We start from the raw sequence: 24,952 nt of genomic DNA on the forward strand, positions 1-24,952 counted from the left end.
TCCTGTTGCTGGAGTGCAATGGTGGGGTCTCAGCTCACTGCAACCTCTGCCTCCTGGGTTCAAGTGATTCTTCTGCCTCAGCCTTCCAAGTAGCTGGGATTACAGGTGTGCACCACCACACCCGGCTAATTTTTGTATTTTTACTAGAGACAGGGTTTCATCATGTTGGTCAGGCTGGTCTCGAACTCCTGACCTCAGGTGATCCGTCTGCCTAGGCGTCCCAAAGTGTTGGGATTACAGGCGTGAGCCACCGTGCCCAGCCTCTCCCCAGTTTCCTGGCTGCCCTCTTGTGCAGCACCCTGGGGATGCCCCTGCTGCCCCAGCCATCTCGCAGCCCTGCCCCGGGCCTGCTGCTGCTTGTCCCCTGGCTGCCACTCCCCAACTCAAGGGACCCTCAGCATCTCCTGGAACTGCAATGTGAAAAACAAAATGAAAGTGATCTTTTATTAGTAAAAATTTATTCTGTAAGTTCAAATGTGAAGCATTTGCTCATTATGAAGTCAGGGAGAACAATGCCACCGTGTTGAACACACTGGGTTGACAGCTGCAGGCTTCTGCCAGCCTAGCATCCCAATTACTTCCTTATTGTGTTTCCTTGCTCAGTGTCAAACAATCCTGTCACAAAGATAAGAATTAGCAGATAGTAGAAGTTTTATAAGAGCCCATCGTGCGGTACTGCAACAGCCTTCTATTAAAGTGAAAACAGGAGTGATGGGAATATATTTCAAAGTTGAATTTCTAACGGTATCTGGCTGCAGGTGGGGAGGGTCATGTTGTTTTTAATTGCAAATAGAGAAGTCAGACAAGAAGCACCAAGAACTTAAAATAGGCACTAACCCAGGCAAGCAATCTGTTGTATGGAATCAAAGAAAAATCAAGATCAGATATCTGAAATCTGTGAAGCACCAGTTTCAACCTCAGGGATTCCTCAGAAGTTTGAGAAATCCTGCCCTGGATGCCTGCCTCCCTTCAGTGCTAAGCCAGCTCCTGGTCACTGCGATCCTGGCTCCAGCAGAGGTCATGCCCCTTCTCGGTCCTCCCTCAGCACTGTCTGGAAAGCTCCACTCTGCCCAGACCTCGCATTCCACAGGAATGGTGTTTACCCATTTATCTTGCCTCCCACAGGCGGGTGATGGTCTCACCCAGTGTGACCCTCAGGTGTCTCTGCTGAGCTGCCGCAGGGCTCTGAATGTGTCCATTGAGGACATTAGGGGCCTCAGATCCGAGTAAACCCTTGCTTGACTCTCAGCCGCCAACTGGAGGAGCCAAGCAACAGGGTATGGGAAATTAAGAACCATCTCAGCCGGGCGCAGGGGCTCACACCTGTAATCCCAGCACTTTGGGAGGTCGAGGCAGGCAGATCACGAGGTCAAGAGATCGAGACCATCCTGGTCAACATGGTGAAACCCTGTCTCTACTAAAAATATAAAAATTAGCTGGGCGTGGTGGTGGGTGCCCGTAGTCCCAGCTACTTTGGAGGTTGAGGCAGGAGAATCACTTGAACCCAGCAGGTGGAAGTTGCAGTGGGCCGAGATCGTGCTACTGCACTCCAGCCTGGTGACAGAGAGAGACTCCATCAAAAAAAAAAAAAAAAAAAGAAAGAAAGAAAGAAAGAACGAACGAACCATCTCAAGCCATATGCACATCTGCCCCTAAATCCCAAGGGACTGCACTAAAGCACTGAGTCTGTTTTGGGCACCTTACTTTGGGAAGTGCTGACTGCAATGATAATGACAGTGATGATAATAATAGCAGCTAAAACATGCTTATTATTTCAGGATTTCACAGACACTTTGCTCAGCACTTACTCAATCCTCACACCAACCCTATAAAGTATGTATTAATATTTTCCTTCAACTCTGCATATGAGGGAAATGAGGCTTTAGAAAGGTCATCTTGCCCGAGTTCACATGGTTAGCTAACTAGCAGAGCTGGGGCTGGAGCCCAGATCTTGAACATCTAGGAGATGTGCCATGACGTGCCAACAAGGCCTCCTCGAGCCAGGGAGATGCGGCAGCTTTCTGGACTGTTCTAGCAGGTGGAGTAGGTCCAGTGACTCTGTGAAGAGGAATGCAGGGAAGTGGAGGCCCTGCGGAGGCCATCCTCAACCCTGGGCGCCAACAGCCAACACAGCAGCTAGGAGGAACATCTTTATATCAAGAAAAAGAACGCACAGATCAATCATGACCATCCACTGGGGAAAGAGTAAGCTCACTTTAACTCAGATTCCTGGACATGCTCGGGGACCAGGCCCTCTGGCTGAGAAACACTGCCCCATGCTGGCCATCCAAAATGTCACCCACATGCCAGGTACTGTGAGTGCACGTGGGGCACAAGTGCGAAGAGAAAGGCGGGGCCCCCACCCTCCCAGAGTCGAGCCTACTTGGGGCCAACCTACGCTGGGTCTCCTGGTCCCTCTCCTTGGTGGCAGAAATAGGTTTCCAACAGCCTCCAGTTTTGGCAAGACCTGCTCGTCCTGCCTGGTGGGCAGCTGGAACCTGGGGGCACAGGCTAGCGGTCATCACAGTCACACAGCTCAGCACCAAACAAAGCTGTCTCTACTTAGGGTTTGTCTCCCTCTGAATTTAGTGACCACTCCTGCTTCCAAAAGAGCCTTGTACAATGTGAAACTTTTTGGAGAAGTTGCTGAAGAACAGCTATGAAGATGCACTCATTGACTCCACTGTGCTTCCAGAATTAGAGATGGGAAGTAAGATAGACGGACTTCCCATGTGTCATTTAAATGTTTCTAACATATATTTTGGGAGTAACTGTCTTCTGATTATGCTCAATTGTGGGCTGAAGTGGGTGGCTCCATCTTTATTGCACAGGCCGGGCCACAGGGGTGGCAGCAGCTGGAGGAGATGCTACTTCCCCTGTCCTCAGCCAGAGCCTGCTCTGTCCCTGGCTTGAGTGGCTTGGGCCAGTCCTGTTCAGCCAGGACTACCCTACAGAAGGTCGTATGTGTCTGAGAGGTGGACAAAGGCAGCCTGGGTAAGCCCACTCCAGGATACCCCCTGCCAGCCCCGGAGAGGACCAGGCTCCACCTGGAGTGGACAGAAAACCCCACATTCCCGTCCCGGACAGAGTCAGCCCAGGGCAGGATTCTCTGGCCACTGTGGTCTGGCTTGAGTGTCTCGGCTGTTAGGGGCTGGTAGCACAGCTAGCGCTGGGCTGGATGGCGTTGCTTCAGTAGAAGGAGATTCTGAAGGAGAATGGCCAGTGTTTATAAGACTGAAGGTGGAACGGAGCACAGAGAGAAGTCTCCCTTAACTCACTATTTTGAGACAATTCCCTGGCTTACAGACCAGGTCCAACTCCTCATTCTTTCAGGCATTGGTCATCTAGCTACAACTTATTTTTCCAGCCTTGACCGCAAACCCTGTGTCCCAGGCAATCTGGCCCAGCCAGGGTGCTGCAGACAGGTACGAGCTTTCCATATCTGGGCCCTTGCTCGGCTGTTGCCATGAACTCATCATCGACTGCCCCCATGGGACTGCTTCCTCATCCTTTTGGGGCCCCAGTCAAAGGTCTACTCCTTGGCAATGCTGTTTGTGAGTCCCCAGCAGAGTGAGAGCCTCCATCTGTTGCCCTCCTGTGGCCCTGTGCCCCTCCTGTGGCCATGATCACCTCTTCCTTGTAGTGTCTCATTTACCCTATCAGACTGGGAAGTCCCTGAAGGGAGACTCCCCATGCTCCCTGCCCAGTGCCCAGCACACACTGCTTCTTCACACACAGGCCACTACGCATGCAGTGCATATGACTGGCATGACAGAGATGCTGTGGGCCCTCTCCGTTCTGAAGGCCTTGTCTGCAGACACAGCGGGAGGTCCTCCAGCAAGGTCACCTCAGTGCTCATTGCCTTCTTCCACCAAATCTGAAGGCGGGGGGATGAGGTCTCGGGGATTCATCCTGGCCACTAGGCAGACATCATAGCTGTCATGCATGAGGACGTTGATGGCTACAACATTCCACTGGTTTTCCCATGGGTCCAGTTCCAGTATTTCTTTGGAGATAACCTCATGGCGATCTGAAAAACAGCAAAGTGGGAAGACAAAAATCTTATGTGGGTTTTAAATTCAGAGGCCATCAGCACCATACTGAGTAACTTCCTCCAAAAGGCAATGTCTTAGTCCACTTGCTGTTACTGTAACAGAATACCTAGGACTGGGTAGTTTATCAAGAAAAGACATTTATTTGGCTCACAATTCTGGTGGCAGGAAAGTTCAAGACTGGGGATCTGCATCTGGTGGGTGCCTTGGCTGTTTCAACTCATGGCAGAAAATGGAAGGGGAGTGGGTGTTTGCAAAGAGGTCACTGGGACAGGGAAGGAGTAAAAGAGAGAAACCAAGAAAGTCAGACTGTTGTTGTTTTTTTTTTTTTTTTTTTTTTTTTTTTTTTGAGACGGAGTCTTGCTCTGTCACCCAGGCTAGAGTGCACTGGCACAATCTTGCTCACTGCAACCTCTGCCTCCTGGGTTCAAGCAATTCTCTTGCCTCAGCCTCCTGAGTAGCTGGGATTACAGGCATGTGCCACCATGCCTGGCTAATTTTTGTATTTTTAGTAGAGGCGGGGTTTCATGATGTTGATCAGGCTGGTCTCGAACTCCTGACCTTGTGATCTGCCTGCCTTGGCCTCCCAAAGTGCTGGGATTACAGGCGTGAGCCACCTCGCCCGGCCACCAGACTGTTTTTAACAGCCCCCTCTCCCAGGAACTAATCCATTCTTATGAGAGCCCAAGTTCACCCCAAGGGAGGGCATTAATCTATTCGTGAGGGATCCATGACCAGACACCTCCCACCGCCACACCGGGGACCAAATTTCAACATGAGTTTCAGAGAGAACAAACTCAAATCACAGCAGGATGTAAGCACCAAAAATTAATTAACAACTGAATAAAGATACTCTAAATGGAAGACAGTGTTCCTGACTTCTAAGAAATGAAGAAAGGCCACGTTCACAATTCAGTCAAAAAGTATTCAAGAAGTTCTGATAGGGCATGCCGTTGTCTCCAGATGAAAAAGTGTTCCAATGCCATACAAATAATTAGCAATGATGCAAACAAGGGTTGAAACTGCCCTATTTCCACCCCTATAGAGGAGGCGTGGCTGGAGTCATGTGGTCCTGGGCTAGCGCTGCCCTCTGAGCTTGTGTTTGAGATAGGGACGCTGTCAGCTGGGGTCCTGTGGAAACACAGCACACTCCACCTGGGCAACATGAACGGTTCAGTCAAGGGACCTTTAGAATACTGTGAGCAGGGCTTAGAAAGGCTCATGGGGGATGGCACAGTACCCAGGACTAATCACAGCAAGGGGCTGTCACTGTCCCTAGACCTGGAAGGCGAGGGAGGGAGTGAGCACTGGAGCTGCAACAGGGGACCTGTCTGGGGAGCAGCACCTGGCTTGGGCAGAGAAAGATGGACATAGCCATCCTCAGCAAGGAGGCAGCAGGGAGGGCAAATACCCTGCATTTTTTCTCTTTTTATGTGAAAGTCAGGTGCAGGCAAGGGAGAGGCTCAGGAAAGCAAGGTTTCTTATCCTCACAGATCCCAGAGGCAGGAGGCAGAAGACAGGAGTGAGGGGAAGGTAAGAGTCCAGGCAGGGGAGAGTGGACACCTTAGGACTGGCTGGTTTGAATAATTTCAGTGGGTGTGGGACAGGAGTGGTCTCTGGTTACCTGGTGCCTGGCCCTGGGATGACTAAGGCAGAGGCACACTGTCTCCTGGGGTGTCGGGGCCAGACAGAGGAGGTGTGGCTCTGGGCTGGCTCGTGTGCACAGCAAAGATGTGCTCTAGGCAGAGCCCTTTCTTGTCCTTAAGGACTGTCCAGCCTGGGGAGGGCAATCATTCCCCAACCAGAAAGGTCTCTTAAGATGTCAAAGCATCACAATCTACATAAAATTTTAAATGTTTACAATATACCCTGACTCTCCTTTCTTTTCACCTGATAATTTCCTGCTCTTTCCTCCTGCTAACTGAACCAACCGGAAGCCAGAGAGGAAAGAAACCATTAATGCTGTCTGTAGAGGCCATCCTGGAAGGACACAGCGAGAGGTGGGGAAGGGTAGCGGGTGAGTGTGGAGGGACAAACGGAAGATTTCCAGCTTGGATGCCTATTTAACAATTTTATGATAACTAAAGAACATAATGTGTGTAAAGTGCCCAGCCTGGTTTCAGCATGTGGAAGTCAATTTTTGAAAATGGTCCACGTGTGCTCATAAAGGATGCATATCCTGTAGCTGTTGGCTGTGGTGTTCCATGTGTTCATTAGGCCTTGTTATTCGACCCTTCCACATATTTGCAGGCACCTGCCACCACTCCCCGCTCATTTTTGTATTTTTATTACAGATGGGGTTTCACCATGTTGGCCAGGATGGTCTCAATCTCCTGACCTTGTGAACCGCCTGCCTCAGCCTCCCAAAGTGCTGGGATTACAAGCGTGAGCCACCGCGCCTGGCCAAAAAGACAATCTTTCTCACACCTGGGTATGTATCACAAACATGCTGGAGAAAAAGTGGGAACTTTTGAGGAAAACTGGCAGGACACTGGATTACAGAATTTGTTTCCTCCAAAACCTAATGAAATAAATCCCCCATCCCCAAATATACTTGAACCCACTAACCAATCTCAGCAACATCAAAAGTGGGATAAACTTTTTAGAAGTAATTCTATTTATATCAGAATCTGTTATGTTAATAATAATGACTATTTATTGGATAGTATTAGGTGCTTTAAATGTATGATCTCATTTAGTCTTTTGAATAATCATCTGCAAAGGATTTATTATTTTCTCCATTTTGTAGAAAAGGTAACAGGTCCAGAAAAGCCAGTTAACTTGCCTCAGGATTGACAACTGATACATGGCAGAAGCAGGCTCTGAAGAAGCACATGGAACAAGCTGTCTTAGAAAGTCTAGAATCTGGGATGTATATCAGACAATAGTAAGGGATTATGTGCATAGGTGTGAATTTCGCACAGTACGTATATTAAAATATCCATCCAGTTAGAGATGGATATTAATGTATTTTTTGATAAAATGACCTGATTATTAGATTTGTTTTAAAGTACTCCAGTAAAGAAAAGTAAAAAGAAGAAAAAAAAAAGTACGTTTGGAAATAAGAACAGCAAAATTGTTGAAATTGGTGTGGTCAGATTGGCTTAATTGTATTATTTTAATTTGGTATATAATGTGAAATTTCTAAAAGTGAAAACCAACCAAAAATCTAAAACAGAATTTGTATGATTTTGATTGGATTTTTATTAAATTTATAAATCAGATTGGGAAAGGTAACATCTTAACAGTTTTCTAATCATGCAGCATGATATATTTCTCAATTTTGGGAGTCGGAGAAATGTTTTATGTCTTTCAGTGTAATTTATTTAAAATAACCCATTGGCTGACTCAGAGTACTGCATTCTTCCTGGCCACAGAAGGGTGGTTTATGGATGGAATTATAATCCAATCGAAGACAACTACACTTGGCCGGGCATGGTGGCTCACGCCTCTAATCCCAGCACTTTGGGAGGTCAAGGTGGGTGGATCACTTGAGGTCAGGAGTTCGAGAACAGCCTGGCCAACATGGTGAAACCCCGTGCTACTAAAAATACAAAAATTAGCTGGGCGTGGGGGCGCCAAACTGTAGTCCCAGCTACTTGGGAGGCTGAGGCAGGAGAATTACTTGAACCCAGAAGTAGAGGTTGCAATGAGCTGAGATTGCACCACTGCATTTCAGCCTGTTCGACAGAGCGAGACTCCATCTCAAAAATAAAATAAAATAAAATAAAATAAAATAAAATAAAATAAAGTAACCCAATGATTACACTAGCAGTGCCAAAACTAGGGAATTCTGTTAGACCTCTTACCTCAAACCAAAAACTTTGAAATGTGCTAGAGACAGATTAATTTGAACCAAGCTTGTTTTATCTTCTCTTGTTCTATCTTCTTGAAATGGATGCTTAGTTCCTTTTTTTTTCATATTTCAATGTCTTCTAACATGTGCACTTAAGGCTATAAATTTCTTCCGAGTACCTCTTTTTAGATTTCTGGTGCAGTTCACATTTCTCCACAGTTTGCAATCTCAGGCCTAAGTTCTGCTTTAACCCAAGACTTACTTAGGAAAATGTTTTAACCTCTCCAGCTGAGTGTATGTGTTAGTACACGCATGTGCACTTGACTACCCTTTCACTGAATGCTTCTAATTTAACTGCATTATGGACAGCACATATTGCTTCTATAATTTCTATTTTGGGAAATATATTGAGATTTTCCTTTGTCCTAATTTTTTGTTGTTGTTTTTCGAGACGGAGTTTCGCTCTTGTTGCCCAGGCTGGAGTACAATGGTTCGATCTCGGCTCACTGCAACCTCCGCCTCCCAGGTTCAAGCAATTCTCCTGCCTCAGCCTCCCTAGTAGTTGGGATTACAGGCATGTGCCACCATACCCAGCTAATTTTGTATTTTTAGTAGAGACGGGGTTTCTCCATGTTGGTCAGGCTGGTCTCGAACTCCTGACCTCAGGCAATTCGCCCGCCTCAGTCACCCAAAGTGCTAGGATTACAGGCATGAGCCCCCATGCCTGGCCTCTTTGCTGTAATTTATGGTTAGTCAATGTATGTGTTCTATAAGTGTTTAAAAGGCAGGTATAGGTTTTGTTTGCCTGGCATAAGGTTCTATATTTCTATGACATTTAAGTTGCTAATTATGCTATTTAAATCCTTGATAACAGTGCTGTCCAAGAGAACTCACTGTGATGAGGGAAATGTTCTGTAATCTGTGCTGTCCAATAGAGTAACCACTGGCCATATGTGGTGTGGAGTAATTTGAAATGTGGCTAGTGAGACTGAGGAAGGGATTTTTCCATTTTATTTAATTTGAATTAGCTTAAGTTGAAATTCAGATAGATGTAAGTGGCTGCTGACCATTGTGCTGTGTTGGGCAGCTCAGTTCTGGATCTCTTTTTGCTTTAGCTTTAAAAAATCAATTAGATCCATGGATTTCTGAAAAAGTCCATGCAAATTTTGTGGATTTATCCATTTACGTGACTGTTTCCAATAGTTTCTGCTTTATATGTTTTAAAGTTGTGTGTTAAATGCACAAGGGGTCATGCCTGTTATTTCAGAGTTCTTGGTAGCAACAACAGAAACCAATGTTGGCCGGCTTTAGCAAAATGGGGATTTGTTGGAAAGAATGCAGTTCTCCAGACTGAGGAGAGCTAGAGGCCCAATCTGGCCAGAGAGCCACCACTGTTCCTTCACACTGCCTGCTGCAGCTGGTGGGCACAACTGCGGGACACACTGCTGACCCCTCTGGCTCCTGGAGTGAGAAGCTGCTTGGCACAACACTGGTACTGTCTGTCAGAGGGTAGCTGAGGAAGGCCCCGCTCCTGGCCTTCCAGTGGGAGCAGGGCACTGCATCCACTGTGAAGGGAGAGGGCTTGGACAATGGATGGCCCAAACAATGACAGGTGTCTGGTACAATTGTGACATCTTCTCAATTATCTTCCCACCCAGGTGAAGTAGCCTTTCCCATCTCATTCACTGCACATGTCTTGGAGTGCATCTTTTACCATTGCCATGGCTGGGTTTTGCTTTGTTTTGTTTTAGTTGGATGAAGGCTTTCAGTGTCCTTATTCAAATTAACGCAGGCTGGACCTTTTAAAATTTCAGAATAGATGGATTTTCTGCATTAATTTGTTTGTTTCAGTGTTTATTAGGGAGGCTTTTTTTTTTAAACCATGTATACATATCACATCTTTCTTAGAAATCTCTTATTTACAGGGATGAAAATCATCACATTAATGCAAAGTAAAGAAGCTCATCAGTGAGTTTTCTGAACTGTGAATGAGATTGTGCTAGTTGGCAGATCTCTCCTATGGCCCCAGAGATGAACTCTCAGGAAGAACACACATGTCAACATTTCACCCTGAAGACTTTGTGCATCTTCTTGGGGTCATTCTTGGTGCTCTCCTAAGTTTTCACTCTAGCAGAGTTCCTAAAGCTCTGCTTTAGGAGAGGAGGCCAACTTTAGGAGAGCATACCAACTTTATCCCTGTCTTGCTTAACTTATTTTTCTGTGTTTATTTTCCCTTCATCTTGTTTCCTGATTGACTTTCATTTCTATCTGGCTGTGTTTGATGCTATGTGTGTTGTATTTGACCTTATTGTGTTGATGATGTGATGGCCCATGATAAGCCATCTTGAATCTCATTCTGTCTTGCATGAGTGGGTGTAAGAATAAATCACTTTAGGAGAAAGCGATTGGTATTTGTAGCCACCTATTTATGTGGGTTTGGGTTCTTGAGGTATCATCCACTAACAAGGAAGAAGAAACAGGAGGATGAACCCGTGTTAGCGCCACTCAATTCAGTTAACTTTCCAGAAACAGGCACACTTAAAGCACTCATTAAGGCAGTCAGGAAACTCTCCTGCACCTTGCTACCCCAATAGTAAGCAACTTAAAACACTGTTTTACAGGAAAACAGGCACAGATACATTATGGAATAAATAAGAAATTGACATGTTTACTTAAGGTAAATAATAAGGCATCATAGAAATTCCCTGTGTATGGTAGGCTGCCGTGGGCCGCACCTCATGCTTTTTAGGGGGTGCTCTCTGTTGCTGGAGGTACTTCAGTGGGGAAGTTTGAGAAACAACGCTTTAGTTTAAATTTCATCCTTGAACTCAGACTAGTCTATCAGAAAACTGAAGCCATCGGGTGCTTTTTCATCCCATGTAGATTTCCTCTGACTTGCTCTTTGGTGAAATACTAACTTGCTATTTTATTTATTTTAGGAATATTATTGAGGACATTTCCCACTACCCTATGTGAGGCTATGGGGAGAAGTTTCTCTCATGTTTAAAAGATGTGTGTCCTCTAACAAGGGATTTGTTCTTCCCTGGAGGATACTGCAAATCTGTAACAGAACATTCTTTTCCTTTTTGCTCTGGGCTCTCGTGAGATCAGAGATAAACTGGTGGTCTGTATATGGCCAGAGCATAAGAGCTTTAGGGCATACTTGCATACCAACTTTACCTCTGTCTTGCTTAACTTTTTTTTCTGTCTTTATTTTCCCTTCATCATTTCTATCTGGCTGTGTTTGATGCTATGTGTGTTGTATTTGATCTTATTGTGTTGATGATTTGATGGCCTATGATAAGCCATCTTGAATCTCATTCTGTCTTGCATGAGTGGGTGTATGAATAAATAATAAACCATACAGTGAGTAACTGACCCCAGGCTAACTTGGCTAGCCCAGCTGGTTGGCTTGTCTTTGAGTAAGGGGTGGTACCTACCCTCTCTAGTGGTGAAGGAGCTACCTGTCAGTGAAAGAGGCAATTTAACAGCCCCTGACTCAAACAAAAAAGGGAGCATCATGACTGTCACAAATGGGCATGACCAGCAGACGGCCCTGGCCAGTGGAGGAGGCTGATCATCCGCCAAGTGGGCAAAAAAAGAAACAAATGAATGTCTGTATGTATGTAGTTGCTTACCTGCAAAAGAAGTGGAACAGAGGAGCAGAGTTCTTTATTGTTCTCTAGTGTATACAAGCATAATTATAAAAGGCTGCATAGCAACATTCTCTGTGTATGTATGAATTTAATTAATCACAGATTTTATATTTCTATCAAATTAAAAAAATGGATATGTAAAGTCACTTTTTATTAAGGGATAATTGATATTCCATGTAATAGATTATAAATGAACTCTAACTATTCTGGGTTTATTTATAAGACATATAGTGTTTTATGCATCAAGTCACATGTAAGAGTTAAAACAGGTAATGGTTCTTAGACATTTTCAGAAAATGCATTAAGCTTTCTTTAACCACAAGTGGAAGGCCTATGCGATGAAATTATCTGACAAAGGGTTAGGCCCTTGATCAGCAAGTTTGGAAGACTGTGGTAGTCTACCAGTGTCGTTCAAAAGCTCAGCCTACACATATGTATGTAGACACAAATTCCGGAACTGCCATTCTAAGTACCTAGGAGGGTACGTCCACTCAGCTTTTTATTATTTTAAAAATTCATATACAGTAAAACTAACTTTTTGGGGAGTCTAGAGTTGCCAGAGTTTAACACATGTGTAGATTTCTGTAGCCACTATCACAATCAGTTTCATTCCTCCAAGAAACTCTATTCTCTGTCCCTGTAGTTTTGCCTTTTCTAGAAAGCCACATAAACAGAATACCATATGTAAACTTTTGAGCCTGGCTTCTTCGACTCAGCAGTGTCTCTGATATTCATCCACATGGTGGATGTTTTATTAGTCTGTCTCTTTTTACTGCTGAGTAGTATTCCATTGTATGGTTGTACCACAGTTTGTTTATCCATTTATCTGCTTAAGGACATTTGGATTGTTTTCAATATTGGCAATTATAAATAGAGCTATTGTAAATATTCATGTATCAGTTTTCATGTTAATACAAGTTTTTTTTCTTGGGTAAATACTAATACCATGTGCTGGGTCATGTGGTAAATATATTTTAACTTCATAAGAAATTGGAAACTTTTTCAGGGTGGCTGTACCATTTCGCATTCCCACTGGTAATAACTGAGAGTTTTTGTTGCTCCACACGCTCATCAGCTCTTCATGTTGTATTAAAAACAGCCATTTGAATAGTTGTGTAGTAATATGTCATTGGATTTTAATTTGCATTTCTCTAATGACTAATGTTGTTGAACATCTTATTTCACATCTATATATCTTCTTTAGTGAACCGTCTGCTCAAATCTTTTGCCCATTTATTCATTCCTGTGTTTGTTTCCTTACTGCTGAGTTTTGAGAATTCTTTCTATGTTCTGGATAGAAGTTTGTTGGACGTGTGGTTTGCAAATAGTTTTTCAGAGTCTGCAATTATTCTTTTCATTCTCAACTGTCTTTTGCACAGCAAAAACTTTTCATTTTGATGAAGTTCAATCTATCCATTTTCCTTTATGGATCATGCTTTCAGTGTCACATGTTAGAACAATTTGCCTAATCTAAGGTCATGAAGATTTTCTTCTGTGTTATCTTCTAGAACTTTTAAAGTTTTATGTTATATTTAGATCCATTACGAGTTAGTTTTTGTGAGGTATGGGCTATGGTTCTTTTTTTGCATATGGAGGTCCAAATGTTTCAACATCATTTGTTCTTCATAGGTGAGTTTTGGTACTTCATGGCTTTGAGGAATTTGTCCATTTTATCTTAGCTGTGAAATTTATCTATAGAGTTGTTTGTAGGATTCCCCTTATTAGCCTGCTGATGTCTGTGAGGTCTGTAATAATATTATTTCTTTTATTCCTGATTATTGGCAATTTGTGTCTTTTCTACTTTTGTCATTTTCAGTTTGGCTAGAGGTTTATTTATTTTATTTTATTTTTTTTAGAAAAAACAGTTTCTGGCTCATTCATGTTCTCAATTGTTCCTTTGTTTTTAATTTCTGCTGTTATCTTTATTATATCCTTTCTTCACTTGCTTTGGATCTTTGTTTCTCTTTTTTATCGAGTTTTTTATGGTAGAAGCTCAGATTGTTGACCTGAGACCTTTATTCTATTTTTGTTTTTGCTTAGTTCAAAATATTTTCTAATTTCCCTTGAAGCTTCCTCTTTGGCACATACATTATTGGAAATGTGTTGTTTAATTTCTGAGTATCTTCCTGTTATCATTCTGTATTTGATTTCAAGTTCAATGCCATTATGGTCAGGGGGCATTTTTTTTTTTGTGGTTTTAATTCTTTTAATAATTTAAGATTTGGTTTATAACTAAGATATGGTCTATCTTGATGACTATTCTGTGTGCCGTTGAAAAGAATATGTATTCTGCTGTTGTTGGATGAAGTGTTCTATGAATGTCAATAAGATCCAGTTGGTTGGTGGTGGTGTTCAATTCTTCTATGTCCTTGTTGGTTTTCTGGCTACTTATTCTATTGTTTAATGAAAGAAGAACATTGAAGTCTCCAACTATATATATGAGTTTGTTCATTTCTTCTCCTTTCCATTCTATCAGTTTTAGTTTCATGTATATTGAGGCTTTTGGTTAGGTACAGATACATTTAGCATGGCTATATCTTCTAAGCAAATTAATCATTTTATCACCATGGAATGTTCCTTCTTACCCCTGGTAACTTACTTTGCCTGATATTAATACAGCCACTCCATTGTTCTTTTGATTAGTTTATGCATGGTATGTCTTTTCCCCTACTTCTACTTATACCTTACTTATGGCATTCTATTTAAATTTGATTTCTTATAGACAGTATATAGTTGGGTCTGGTTTCTTTATCCATTGTAACAATCTTTGTCTTTTAATTAATTTGTTTAGACTCCAGATGCAAGTGAATGGGTGTAGGTGTTTTCCAATAAAATTTTATTTATAAAAATATTTATTTTTAATAATATTTTATTTTATTTACATATTTTATATATATTATGTATTTATATGTTATATATTTATATATTATATATTTTATATTTTATATATAATATTTTATTTATAAAAATTCACCTGTGAGCTATTATTTGCCAATCCTTGGGTTAGACCATTATATTTAATAAATATTAATAAATTTGGACTTAGGTCTACTATTTTATTATTCAAAAAATTTTTCCCAGCTGGACACGGTAGTTCATGCCTGTAATCCCTGCACTTTGGGAGGCCAAGGTGGGTGGATCACGAGGTCAGAAGTTCGAGACCAGACTGGCCAACATGGTGAAACCCTGTCTCTACTAAAAATACAAAAATTAACCGGGGGTGGTGGCACAGTAATCCCAGCTACTTGGGAAGTTGAGACAGGAGAATTGCTTGAACCTGGAGGCAGAGGTTGCAGTGAGCTGAGATTGCACCACTGCACTCCAGCTTGGACAACAGAGCAAGACTCCATTTAAAAAAAAAAATTTTTTTTCCCTTTGTTTTCTCTTTCCTGCCTTCTTTTTGGATTATTTGAGTATTTTAAATATTCCATTTTAATTTGAGTTTTTGACTATACTTCCTTGTATAGTAGTTGTTCAAAGCATAATATACATACTTAACTTTTAACAGACTACTTTGGTATAACGTTTTATCACTTCAAGTGGAACGTGTGACTCTTTCCACCACGTAAGTCCCTTACCCTCCCCCTCTACGTTGTAATTGTTGTCACAAACATGGTCCAAGGAAATGACCCTTGCTATGTAACATAAACATGCATTGAAAATATCACTAGAAAATGTGAACATTTTTGCTATCAACAGTTACACGTATTCTAGAGAACTGAAGACAAGAAAAACAGTCCCTTATATTTACCCAGGTATTTGTCTTTTCTGTTTCTTTCCCTTGACTCCTGAGGTTCCAGGTTTCTCTATGGTATCATTTGCCTTCCATCTGAAGAATTTCTTTAGCTTTCTCTTTATGAGTAGTTCTGCTGAGAATAAATTATCTTAGTTTTTCTTCACCTAGGAATATCTTATCTTAATTTTGCCCTCATTCTGAAGGATATTTTTGCTGGATATAGAATCTAGACAGTTCTTTTAATTAATGCTTTAAAAATTCTGTTCCACAGCCTTTGGGCCTGCATGGTTTGAGAAATTCAGTCATTCTAATAATTGTTCCCTCATTGTTATCTTTTGTTTTTCTCTGGCTTCTTTCAAAAATTGTTTTCTTTATCTTTGGTTGATTATAATGTATTTGTATGTGGGTTTTTCCAAGTTTATTCTGTTTTTAGTTTTGTGGGCTTTTAAAATCTATAAATGTATGTCTTTCGTCAAATTTGGCAAGTTTCAGCCGTTATTTCTTCAAATATTTTTATGCACCCACACCCTTTCTCCTCTCCTTCTGGGATATGATGACATTAATATTAGACTTTTTGGTATTGTCGCTGAGGTATGTTCACTTTTTAAATTTTTTTCTCTTTGTTATTTAGATTGGGTAATTTTCATTTGTCTGTCTTCAAATGCGCTTGCTCTTCCCTGCCATCTCCATTGTGCTATTGAGTCCATTCAGCCATTTAAAAATCTCAGTTATTTTCTTTTTCAGTTCTAAAATTTCCATTTGGTTTTTTCTTTTTTAAAAACATAACTTCTATTTCCTGCTGAGACTGATTTTTCTGTTGAAACTGAGACTTTATATACCTTTTTTTTTTTTTTTTTTTTTTTGAGATGGAGTCTTGCTCTGTCGCCCAAGCTGGAGTGCAATGGCGTGATCTCGGCTCACTGCAATCTCCACCTCCCGGGTTCAAGTGATTATCCTGCCTCAGTCTCCTGAGTAGCTGGGACTATAGGTGTGCACCACTATGCCTGGCTAATTTTTGTTTTTAGTAGAGACGGGGTTTCACCATGTTGGCCCAGGGTAGTCTCGAACTCCTGACCTCAGGTGATCTGCCCATCTCGGCCTCCCAAAGTGCTGGGATTAAAGGCATAAGCCACCGCGCCTGGCCTATATCCCTTTCAAAAGTGGTCACTCTTAATCCCTGGAGCACTAAGTCTTAGAGATTTCTTTAAAGTCTCTGCCTAGTTATTTCAAAATCTGTGCCATCTTGGAGTTGGTATCTGTTGATTGTCTTCTCTCTTGTATGATCTGATTTTTTTTGGTTCCTGGTAAGTCAAGTAATTTTGGATTATATGCTAGGCGTTTTGAATATTATACGATTCTAGGTCTTGTTTAAATCCTACGGAAAATGTTGATTTTTTTGTTTATTTGTATTAGCAAAAAATCAAAAACTGACCCCGTTGGGTAGGCCACAAGTTCCTGGCTACCTTCTGTGTGCTGTATTTCCCATGTCAGCTCAGTTTTCAAAGGCTTTGGTAGACAGTTTAGGGCTAAATCATGTGTGTGTGGCCCAGGAGCTCACATCCAACTTTATGAGATCACTTTCTTGAGCTCCCTCCTGTCTGCAATCTTCCTCACATTTTCCTGATTCCAGGAACATCCTTATGCCCCTTCCTGGCCTTCGAGCTAAAGAGCTGGAGCTTTGGATTCTTTCTTCTGCTGCACACTTTCCATGAATATGCATGCCTCCAAGGTGACGTGGCCAGTGGTCCAAGATGGAAAAGCAATGGGGACTCTACTCAGACTCTTGGGATCAAAGTTTCCCTGGTCAGGGAAAAGGGGGCCAGCCCAGCCCCTGTTGCTGCTACCACCTGGGAATGCCTGAGGGCTTGGGAAGGGGGTGGGGTAAAGAATGCAAAAAAGAAAAAAGGAAAAAACCTCCCCCACTCTGTCTGACCCATGGGAGCCCTCTTTCTTCCTCCTTGGAACAGAAAAGGAGGGGTTTTCTTAGAGTTTCTGTCCATACTTGGTCTGAAGTTCCAGGCTTCAGGCTGTCTTTGAGTTCAGGCCAGGAGATATCAAGGAAACAAATGAGACAATGATTGTTGATTTGGTGGTATTTCAAGTTCTGACTTCCTTCCCCAATCTGCCCACTAACATTTACTTTTCAGAGTTCTCAGATTGCTGCTCGATGCATCTGGCCAGGAGGTTTAGTTGCCTTTAATGGGACAGACAGGGTGGAGTGTGCTGACTAGAACCCAGTATTCCAGTCTGTTGTTACAATCAGGGAATGGCCTTAGTTTTTGACCCAAAGAGATGTTGGGATATTGTCTCAGCAAAAGGTAAAGAACAGAAGTTGTAATGGAACAGAATAGAGAACTCAGAAATAATGCTGCACACCTACAACCATCTGATCTTCAACAAGGTTGACAAAAAGAAGCAATGGGGAAAGGACTCTCTATTCAATAAATTGTGCTGGGATAGCTGGCTAGCCATATGCAGAATATTGAAACTGGACCTCTTCCTTACAGCGTATACAAAAATCAACTCAAGATGGATTAAAGACTTAAATGTATAGCCTAAAACTATAAAAACTCTGGATGATAACCTAGGAAGTACCATTCTGAACATAGACTCCAGCAAAAATTTCATGACAAAGATGCCAAAAGCAATTGCAACTAAAATAAAAATTGACAAATGGGACATAATTAAACTAAAGAGCTTCTGCACAGCAAAAGAAACTATCAACAGAGTTAACAAATGACCTACAGAATGGGAGAAAATATTTGCAAAGTAGGCATTGGCAAAGGTCTAATATCCAGAATCTATAAGGAACTTAAGCAAATTAACAAGCAAAAACCAAAACAACCCCATTGAAAAGTAGGCAAAGGACACAAACAGACACTTTTCAAAAGAAGACATATGCACAGCCAACAAGCATGTTAAAAATGCTTAATATCACTAATCATTAGAGAAAGACAAGTTAAAACCACAATGAGATACCATCTACCATCTCACACCAGTCATAATGGCTATTATTAAAAAGTGAAAAATAACAGATGCTGGCAAATTTGCAGAGAAAAAGGAATGCTTATACACTGCCGGTGGGAATATAAACTAGTTCAGCCATTGTGGAAAGCAGTTTGGCACTTTCTCAAAGAACTTAAAACAGAACTATCATTCGACCCAGCAATCCCATTATTGGGGATATACCCAAAGAAACATAAATCGTTCTACCATAAAGACACATGCACGTATATTCTCACTACAGAATTATTCACAGCAGCAAAGACCTGGAATCAACCTAAATGCTATCAATGGTAGACCAGATAAAGAAACTGTGGTAGACACCATGGAATACTATGCTGTCATAAAAAGGAACAACATCATGTCATTTGCAGCAACATGGTTGGAGCTGGAGGTCATTATCCTAAGTGAACTAACACAGGAACAGAAAACCAAATACTGCATATTCTCACTTATAAGTGGGAGCTAAATACTGAGTACACATGGACACAAAGAAGGGAACAACAGACACTGGGGTCTACTTAAGGGTGGAGTGTGGGAGGAGGGTGAGGAGGATGAGGATCAAGAAACTGGATGATGAAATAATCTGTACACCAAACTCCTGTGACACACAATTTACCTAGATAACGAACCTGCACATGTACTCCTGAAACTAAAAGTTAAAAAAATAAATTAATTAAAAGTGTAACGAACTAACACACACAAAAAGAACAGAGGTCCTGTGGTACATACACACAATGGAACAGCATCCACCCATAAAAATGAATAAGGACAGCCTCTACTACTTAACATGGAAAAGATTTCTGGGAGACAACTTAAGTGCAAAAAGTAAACTGCATAGTTTTACGGGATCTCTTCCACATTTTCTACTATTTGCAAAGGAAAAACAGTAACTATACAATGATGAAATTAGATCATATCTTGACTAGGTAATTAAAATGAACTTTGCCAGCAAGGAGCAGAAAGACACAGTCTGCCTCCAGATGTGATGTCCTGAGATGGACATATATCAGTTAAGTAATATTCCAGCCAGGAATGTATAAACTGAATTTAATCACCAGAAACATCGGATAGATCTCAAGAGAGGAAGATTTTATTCTAAAAGGGGGAAATTGTGCTAATTAAACATGTTAATGTTGTAAAAAGCAAAAAAAAAAAAAAAAAAAAAAAAAAGATGTGTTAAAATGTTCCAGATTTAAGAAAACTGAGAAGACACGTCAACAAGCACAATACTTAGACTGGCATGGAGAGAAAAGGTGCTATAAAAAGAACATTACTAGGTCAACTGAAAAAAATCAGAAGACTAAGAGTAGAATAAATAAAAATATGGAATCAATGTTAAAATTCCTAAAATTGTTAGCTATCTGTGTTTATGTAAGAAAATATTCAGATTCTATACACTGGGTAATTAGGTGTAAATTGCCTGATGTATGCAACTTACTCGCATATGGTCAGAACAAAATTATGTATCTGTCTATATGTATGGGTATTTTATGATTGAGCAAATGTTAAATAATGCAAATGAGGAAAAACTTTAGCAATAGATGAATCTGTGTATTCATTATACCATCTTCTTTTTTGTAACTTTTCTGTAAGTTTAAAATTATTTCAAATAAAAAGTTTAAACAAGAAAAGAGTTCATCAAGATTCTATTCTCTCATGGTCGCTGTAATGTCAATGTTGCAAACAGCAGTAACCAGTGCCAGGCTTAAAGTCCAATGCTGCCTAAAGTCCAAAGCCAAGAGCAGACCTCTTTAGCCTTTTCTAGCTTGCTAGAGTTCAGAGAGAAAATTCTATCTCACGCTAACAAATCACTGTCAATTTTTCAAATTTGCAAAAACTTATAAAACATAGAAAACTTTAGGGATCTACAGATCTGCATGTCAGCTTAGCACAGAGCACACAGACTGAGTTCCTATTCTTGGATGCATTCTAGGAAAAGGAGAACCGATGACTACGTGGTAAGAAGAAGCTGGTGCAAGGTGAGACAATGACAGCCTGCTATCACTGCAAGCTGAAGTTGTCTTTGCTGACCCATACAGTGCTCCTGATGTCATGGGTATCTTCTTGGTTAAAAGCAATAAGCCTTCTTTGTTTAAAGGCAGGTGGTTAGGATGCCATAGAAGAGACTGTCAGAAGTATCAGCTGACATACCAGATGTCAGCCATATCTCCTCTGTGATCCCTGTTCCAGAACAGGCTGACTACATCCATCTGCTACTCTTTGCCTGAGGATTTTCTCTTAGCTCCAGGGGGTCAGATAGGAAGTTAGTCTGAGGATGCACACCTCCAGATCCTTCACACTTTGGGTGAGACAGCTGTGAGGTGTGTTCTACACTGCCCCCCAGAGTTTCTCAGTGGGACTGACCCCCAGTGGCCCACAGTGGTAACCTGTCAGGTCACTCTGCTCTCCTGGTGCCCCTCCTTTCCCATCTTACTCTTCTCCCCTCTTAGTAGGCTCCTGGCAGCACCTCCCCATCAAAAAAACTGTTTGCACCCAGATCCTTGTTTCAAGGTAGGCTTTGGGGGAACTCAAACTAATTAAGACAGACGATTATTTTTATACTTGGAAACTGAATTGGAAAATAAAGCTGAGTGGTCTGGAGGGGAAAGAACAGGTCAGATGTATGGAACAGGGAACTTGGCCCTCAGCAGTCAGGTGGTGAATGAATGTGGTGAGGCTCCAGGATTTGGGGACGGGATCTTAGCTTCTCACTCTTAAGGGACAGGAGGTTCCTGTCAGTTGAAGGACATTCCCTTCCTGATGGCCCATATAAAAATCTGTCCACAGTCTGCTGCTCTGGCATCAAAGAGAGCAGTGCTGTCAGGCTGGAGGGACAGTGCAGGATGAAACTGATGGCTGTGGAGCCCTCTTTCCGTATCATGGAAGCCCCTGGGAAGGACACAGTCAGAAGACAAAGGAAAGCATGAGGCAGACTTAGGAGGGGAAAGCAGCAGAAGCAGAGAGTCAGATGCCTCCCACAAAAGCTTCAAAACCCATCATTTTTCTTTCTTCGCTTTGGCGACTAGGAAGCTGGGCCAAATTCTGGAAATGTTTCTTAGCTTAGGTTTGCTAATATAATTGCTCTCTGCACTTACTGCTAAGCATGTTTTTAGTTTTATTCTGTCTATGCCTGTTTTGTAAATTGTCTCCATTCCTTGTGGAAATAGAGGGTTTTTTATATATATATATATATATATATATGATATAGACAGTGTATGTATGTATGGGTATATGGTATATATTGTAGGACGGATATGAAGTTGAAAATGAAAATAGTAACTCTCCTCCAGGATATCGTAAGTTCAATACAATTTCTCCAGGATGGGGCTGGGGGACACAGGGATGCCAAAGGTAAAACAAAGTACTTCCATCATACCATCTTTTTCTCTGTAGACGTTGGTACTAGGATAAAACAGACTTGTAGTATAGTGGCCACCATAGCTAGTGTCTACCAAAGCTTTGTTCCTTTAGCAGTTTTTTATTTTGAGAAATTTCAAACACACAGAAAAGGTGAAAGAATAGTACAATGAATACCGGTGTATTCTGCATCTAGGGTCAATAATAGCTAGCATATTGCCTTATTAGCTGTACATCCCCACCCCGTACACACACGTCTTTTTTTTTTTTTCTGAAACCTTGAAAAATCAATTACAGACACTCCTAAATACTCAGCATACTTCTTCTAAGGATGAGGAAATTCTTTTATATAATCACAAACCATTATCATACCTAAGAAAAAAATAACATTAATTCTATAAAATTGAATAAAATCCTGTTCATATTCTAATTTCCCCAGTTGCCCCCAGAATAACTAAATAGCTGTTATTTTCAAACCATCATCCAACCACCCTTCACACATTATATTTTGTCATTATGTCTCTCTGGTCTCGTTTCATTTAGGAAGGCCCCCATCTTGAGGTTCCCCCCCGTGACATTAATTTTTTTGAGTCAGGGTCAGTTTTCTCATACAATGTCCCACGTGCTGAATTCACCTATCTCCTCATAGGGTCGTCTACTTTGTTCTTCCTCTATTTCCTATCAACTGGAGGTAAAATGTAGAGGTTTGATTAGACACAAGTTAAGTATTTTGGTGGTGGTGGGGACATGAGAAGACTCTATACTGAATGACATAGGAAGCAAATAGTACAAAATTGTATCATTATTAGTGATGATTATTTGGTTACAGCGGTGGCCATCCGGTTTCTCCATTGTAAAAGTACATATTTTTTCGTGTTGTAATTAGTCTGTGATTTATCAGGTAATACATCTTCAGTGCCATGTGACTATCCTGTTCTTTATAACCTTTCAACCGATGCTTTTAGCATCCGCTGCTGATTTCTGACTGAACCAACTATTACACAAATTAGGATCTTGGCTATCCTTCTGTCATGACTTCTACATTTATTACCTGGCTTTTGATTCAATATGTTTCAGTCAATTATAGTCAATTATGATTTTCGATGTTTGAATTATTTTAAATCTGGCCACTGACTGCCCTTTGAGGCTGGCTTCTCTGTCTTTTCATGACTCCCTTAAGTCTTTGACAACGTACCTGCTTTCTGGTATAACAGGATATCCGAACCTACCTTGCAATTTCTGTGCTCCAAACCTAGAATCAGCTATTTCTTGAAGAAGCACAACTACATTCTAAGCAGCTAGCTGAGTCCATCATCCCACCAATACAGCAGCTTCCTTACTTTGCCCTCACTTAGCTCTGTTAGGGCTGGAAGCAAACATGTTTGTATGTGTATCTTTGGGGTTTAGCATGGGCTTACTACCTAGAAAGGCATTCAATAAAAGTTTGTTGAATGAAAACCCAACAGACATCAGCCAGTGCAGTGGCTCTTAACCTGACTGCATGTTAGAATAACCTGAAGACTTAAAAAAAATATTGATGCCCAGCCTCCATAACCAAATATTCTGATTTGATTTGTCTGGTATGGAGAGACAGTTTAGCCTACTTCTAAAAATACAGACTTTGGGGCCAGACTATCTAACTTTGAATCCCAAATTCAACATTTACCCTCTGTTTGACTTCTTTATACGGCTTCAGTTTCTGCACCTTTAAAATAAGGGAAATAATAGCTGCAGGTTGTTGAGAGAATCAAATAAATTAACACATGCAAAGTGCTTAGAATTTTCCTTAGCACAGGGTAACCAGGTAACTGTCAGCTGTCAATTTTAATCTGCATTGGTTACTAAAAGAATTCATTTTTGAAGTACTTCCCAATGTGCATTTTCTCTTTCTGATAATTCACATTTGTCCTAGAGAGGCTTTTCACCATTAAGACTGTGCCACAATGCTAAACTAGAGGAGGCAGAGGGGTGATTTGAGGGAAGTTCTTGCTGGACAGATAGGGGAGGCAGAGAGCCTTTCCAGTCCTGGGTGAAGGAAGGAAGACTTGGAGGGGCTGATACCGAGGTGAAAACGTTGCTTGGGTCCCCTAGAAGTTAGCCAAACAAGATGATGAAAATGGCTCAGATGGGTTGAAGGCAGAAGGGACTTAGCCTGGACTCTGGGAAGAAATCCCCCTGCCCAGAGCGGGTCCCACTGGCAGCCAGTGCAGAGTTGAAGTGGAGAAACAGACCTCCCTGCTCCCTCAGCCTGCTCTCTGAGCTCCCCTGCCATCCTGGCGGAAGGGAAGACAGCCGCAGGTGGCAAACAAGTGTGTGTGCCGATGGGCTGCCATAGCAGGGAATGCGGGGACCCGGCACCAGAGTTCAGGGAAACAGACAGAAACCAGGGCCTGGCAGGAAGATGCAGTTGAGTCTCAAAGGGCCAACAGCTGGAACAAGAGCCAAAGTAGGGGCTTTGTCAGCAGGGACAAGGCTGAGCCCTCTGGGAGCAACTCCTCTTTGTGAGATATACAAGAATCCTGAGGGTACACTTGAGCTAGAAAACATGAGAGTGGCTCTTCAGTATTCAGTTCATTGTGGTTATCACCAAGATGCCCTCTGTCCAAGCCCACGGGGTCCCTTAAAAGGCAGGATTTCTGTGTGCCAACCACAGGAATCTTTTGCAGGTACCTAAGGCCACAGTGCTGTTATCCCTTGGATGTTCTTATAGCAGGGAATAGTTTCCTGCCACTAGGTGTCATCTGCCACCACTGTGTTCTCTGTCTCAGGAAGCCTAACTGTCTCCGGAATGGGCCATTTCTGCCTCTTTCACTCAAGGAACCTGCCTCCAAGCACCCTCCCCATGGGCAGTTCAGCTTAATTCTCCTCGTTAGTGTCAAACACCAAGCTGATTACTGTGAGGGAAATAAGAGAAAGAGTTCTGACTTTCTCACTTTAACAACAGGTTTATTGAGGTATAGTTCATATATTATAAAATTCACCCCTTGAAAATGTATAATAAAATGGTTTTTAGTATATTCACAGAGCTGTGCAACCATCACCACTATCTAATTTCAGTCCATTTTCATCACTCCCAAAATAAATCCTCTGCACATTAGCAGTCTCTACCCATTCACCCTTTCTCCAGTTTCTGGCAATCACAAATCTACTTTCTGTCTCTATCCATCTGCCTTTTCTGGACATTTCATATAAATGGAATCATGTGATATGTGGTCTTTTGTGATTGCCTTTCAGTTAGCATAATGCTTTCAAGGTTCATCTATGTTGTAGCATCTATTAGTATCTCATTCGTTTTTATTGCCAAATGATCTTCCACTGTTAGAACAGACGGTATTTTACTTATCCATTC

At 41.8% G+C, this 24,952-nt stretch overlaps 1 protein-coding gene across 3 annotated transcripts in view; it reads right to left on the bottom strand.

Annotated features, from left to right (window-relative positions):
- Positions 1–436: 436 nt before the first annotated feature.
- KBTBD12 (kelch repeat and BTB domain containing 12) overlaps positions 437–24,952 on the bottom strand; it is a 77,600-nt gene continuing 53,084 nt past the window's right edge. For 2 of the 3 annotated variants that reach the window (XM_050781678.1, XM_050781679.1), the window contains exon 6: positions 437–4,030. In XM_050781678.1, the coding sequence (XP_050637635.1) occupies positions 3,849–4,030 (182 nt within the window). In that variant the 3' untranslated portion in view covers positions 437–3,848. The remainder of the gene's footprint in view (positions 4,031–24,952) is intronic. The other variant, XM_050781677.1, reaches the window with a different exon arrangement.

This window comes from Macaca thibetana, chromosome 2 (genome assembly GCF_024542745.1).
Source record: "Macaca thibetana thibetana isolate TM-01 chromosome 2, ASM2454274v1, whole genome shotgun sequence".
NCBI classification, from domain to species: Eukaryota; Metazoa; Chordata; class Mammalia; order Primates; family Cercopithecidae; genus Macaca; species Macaca thibetana.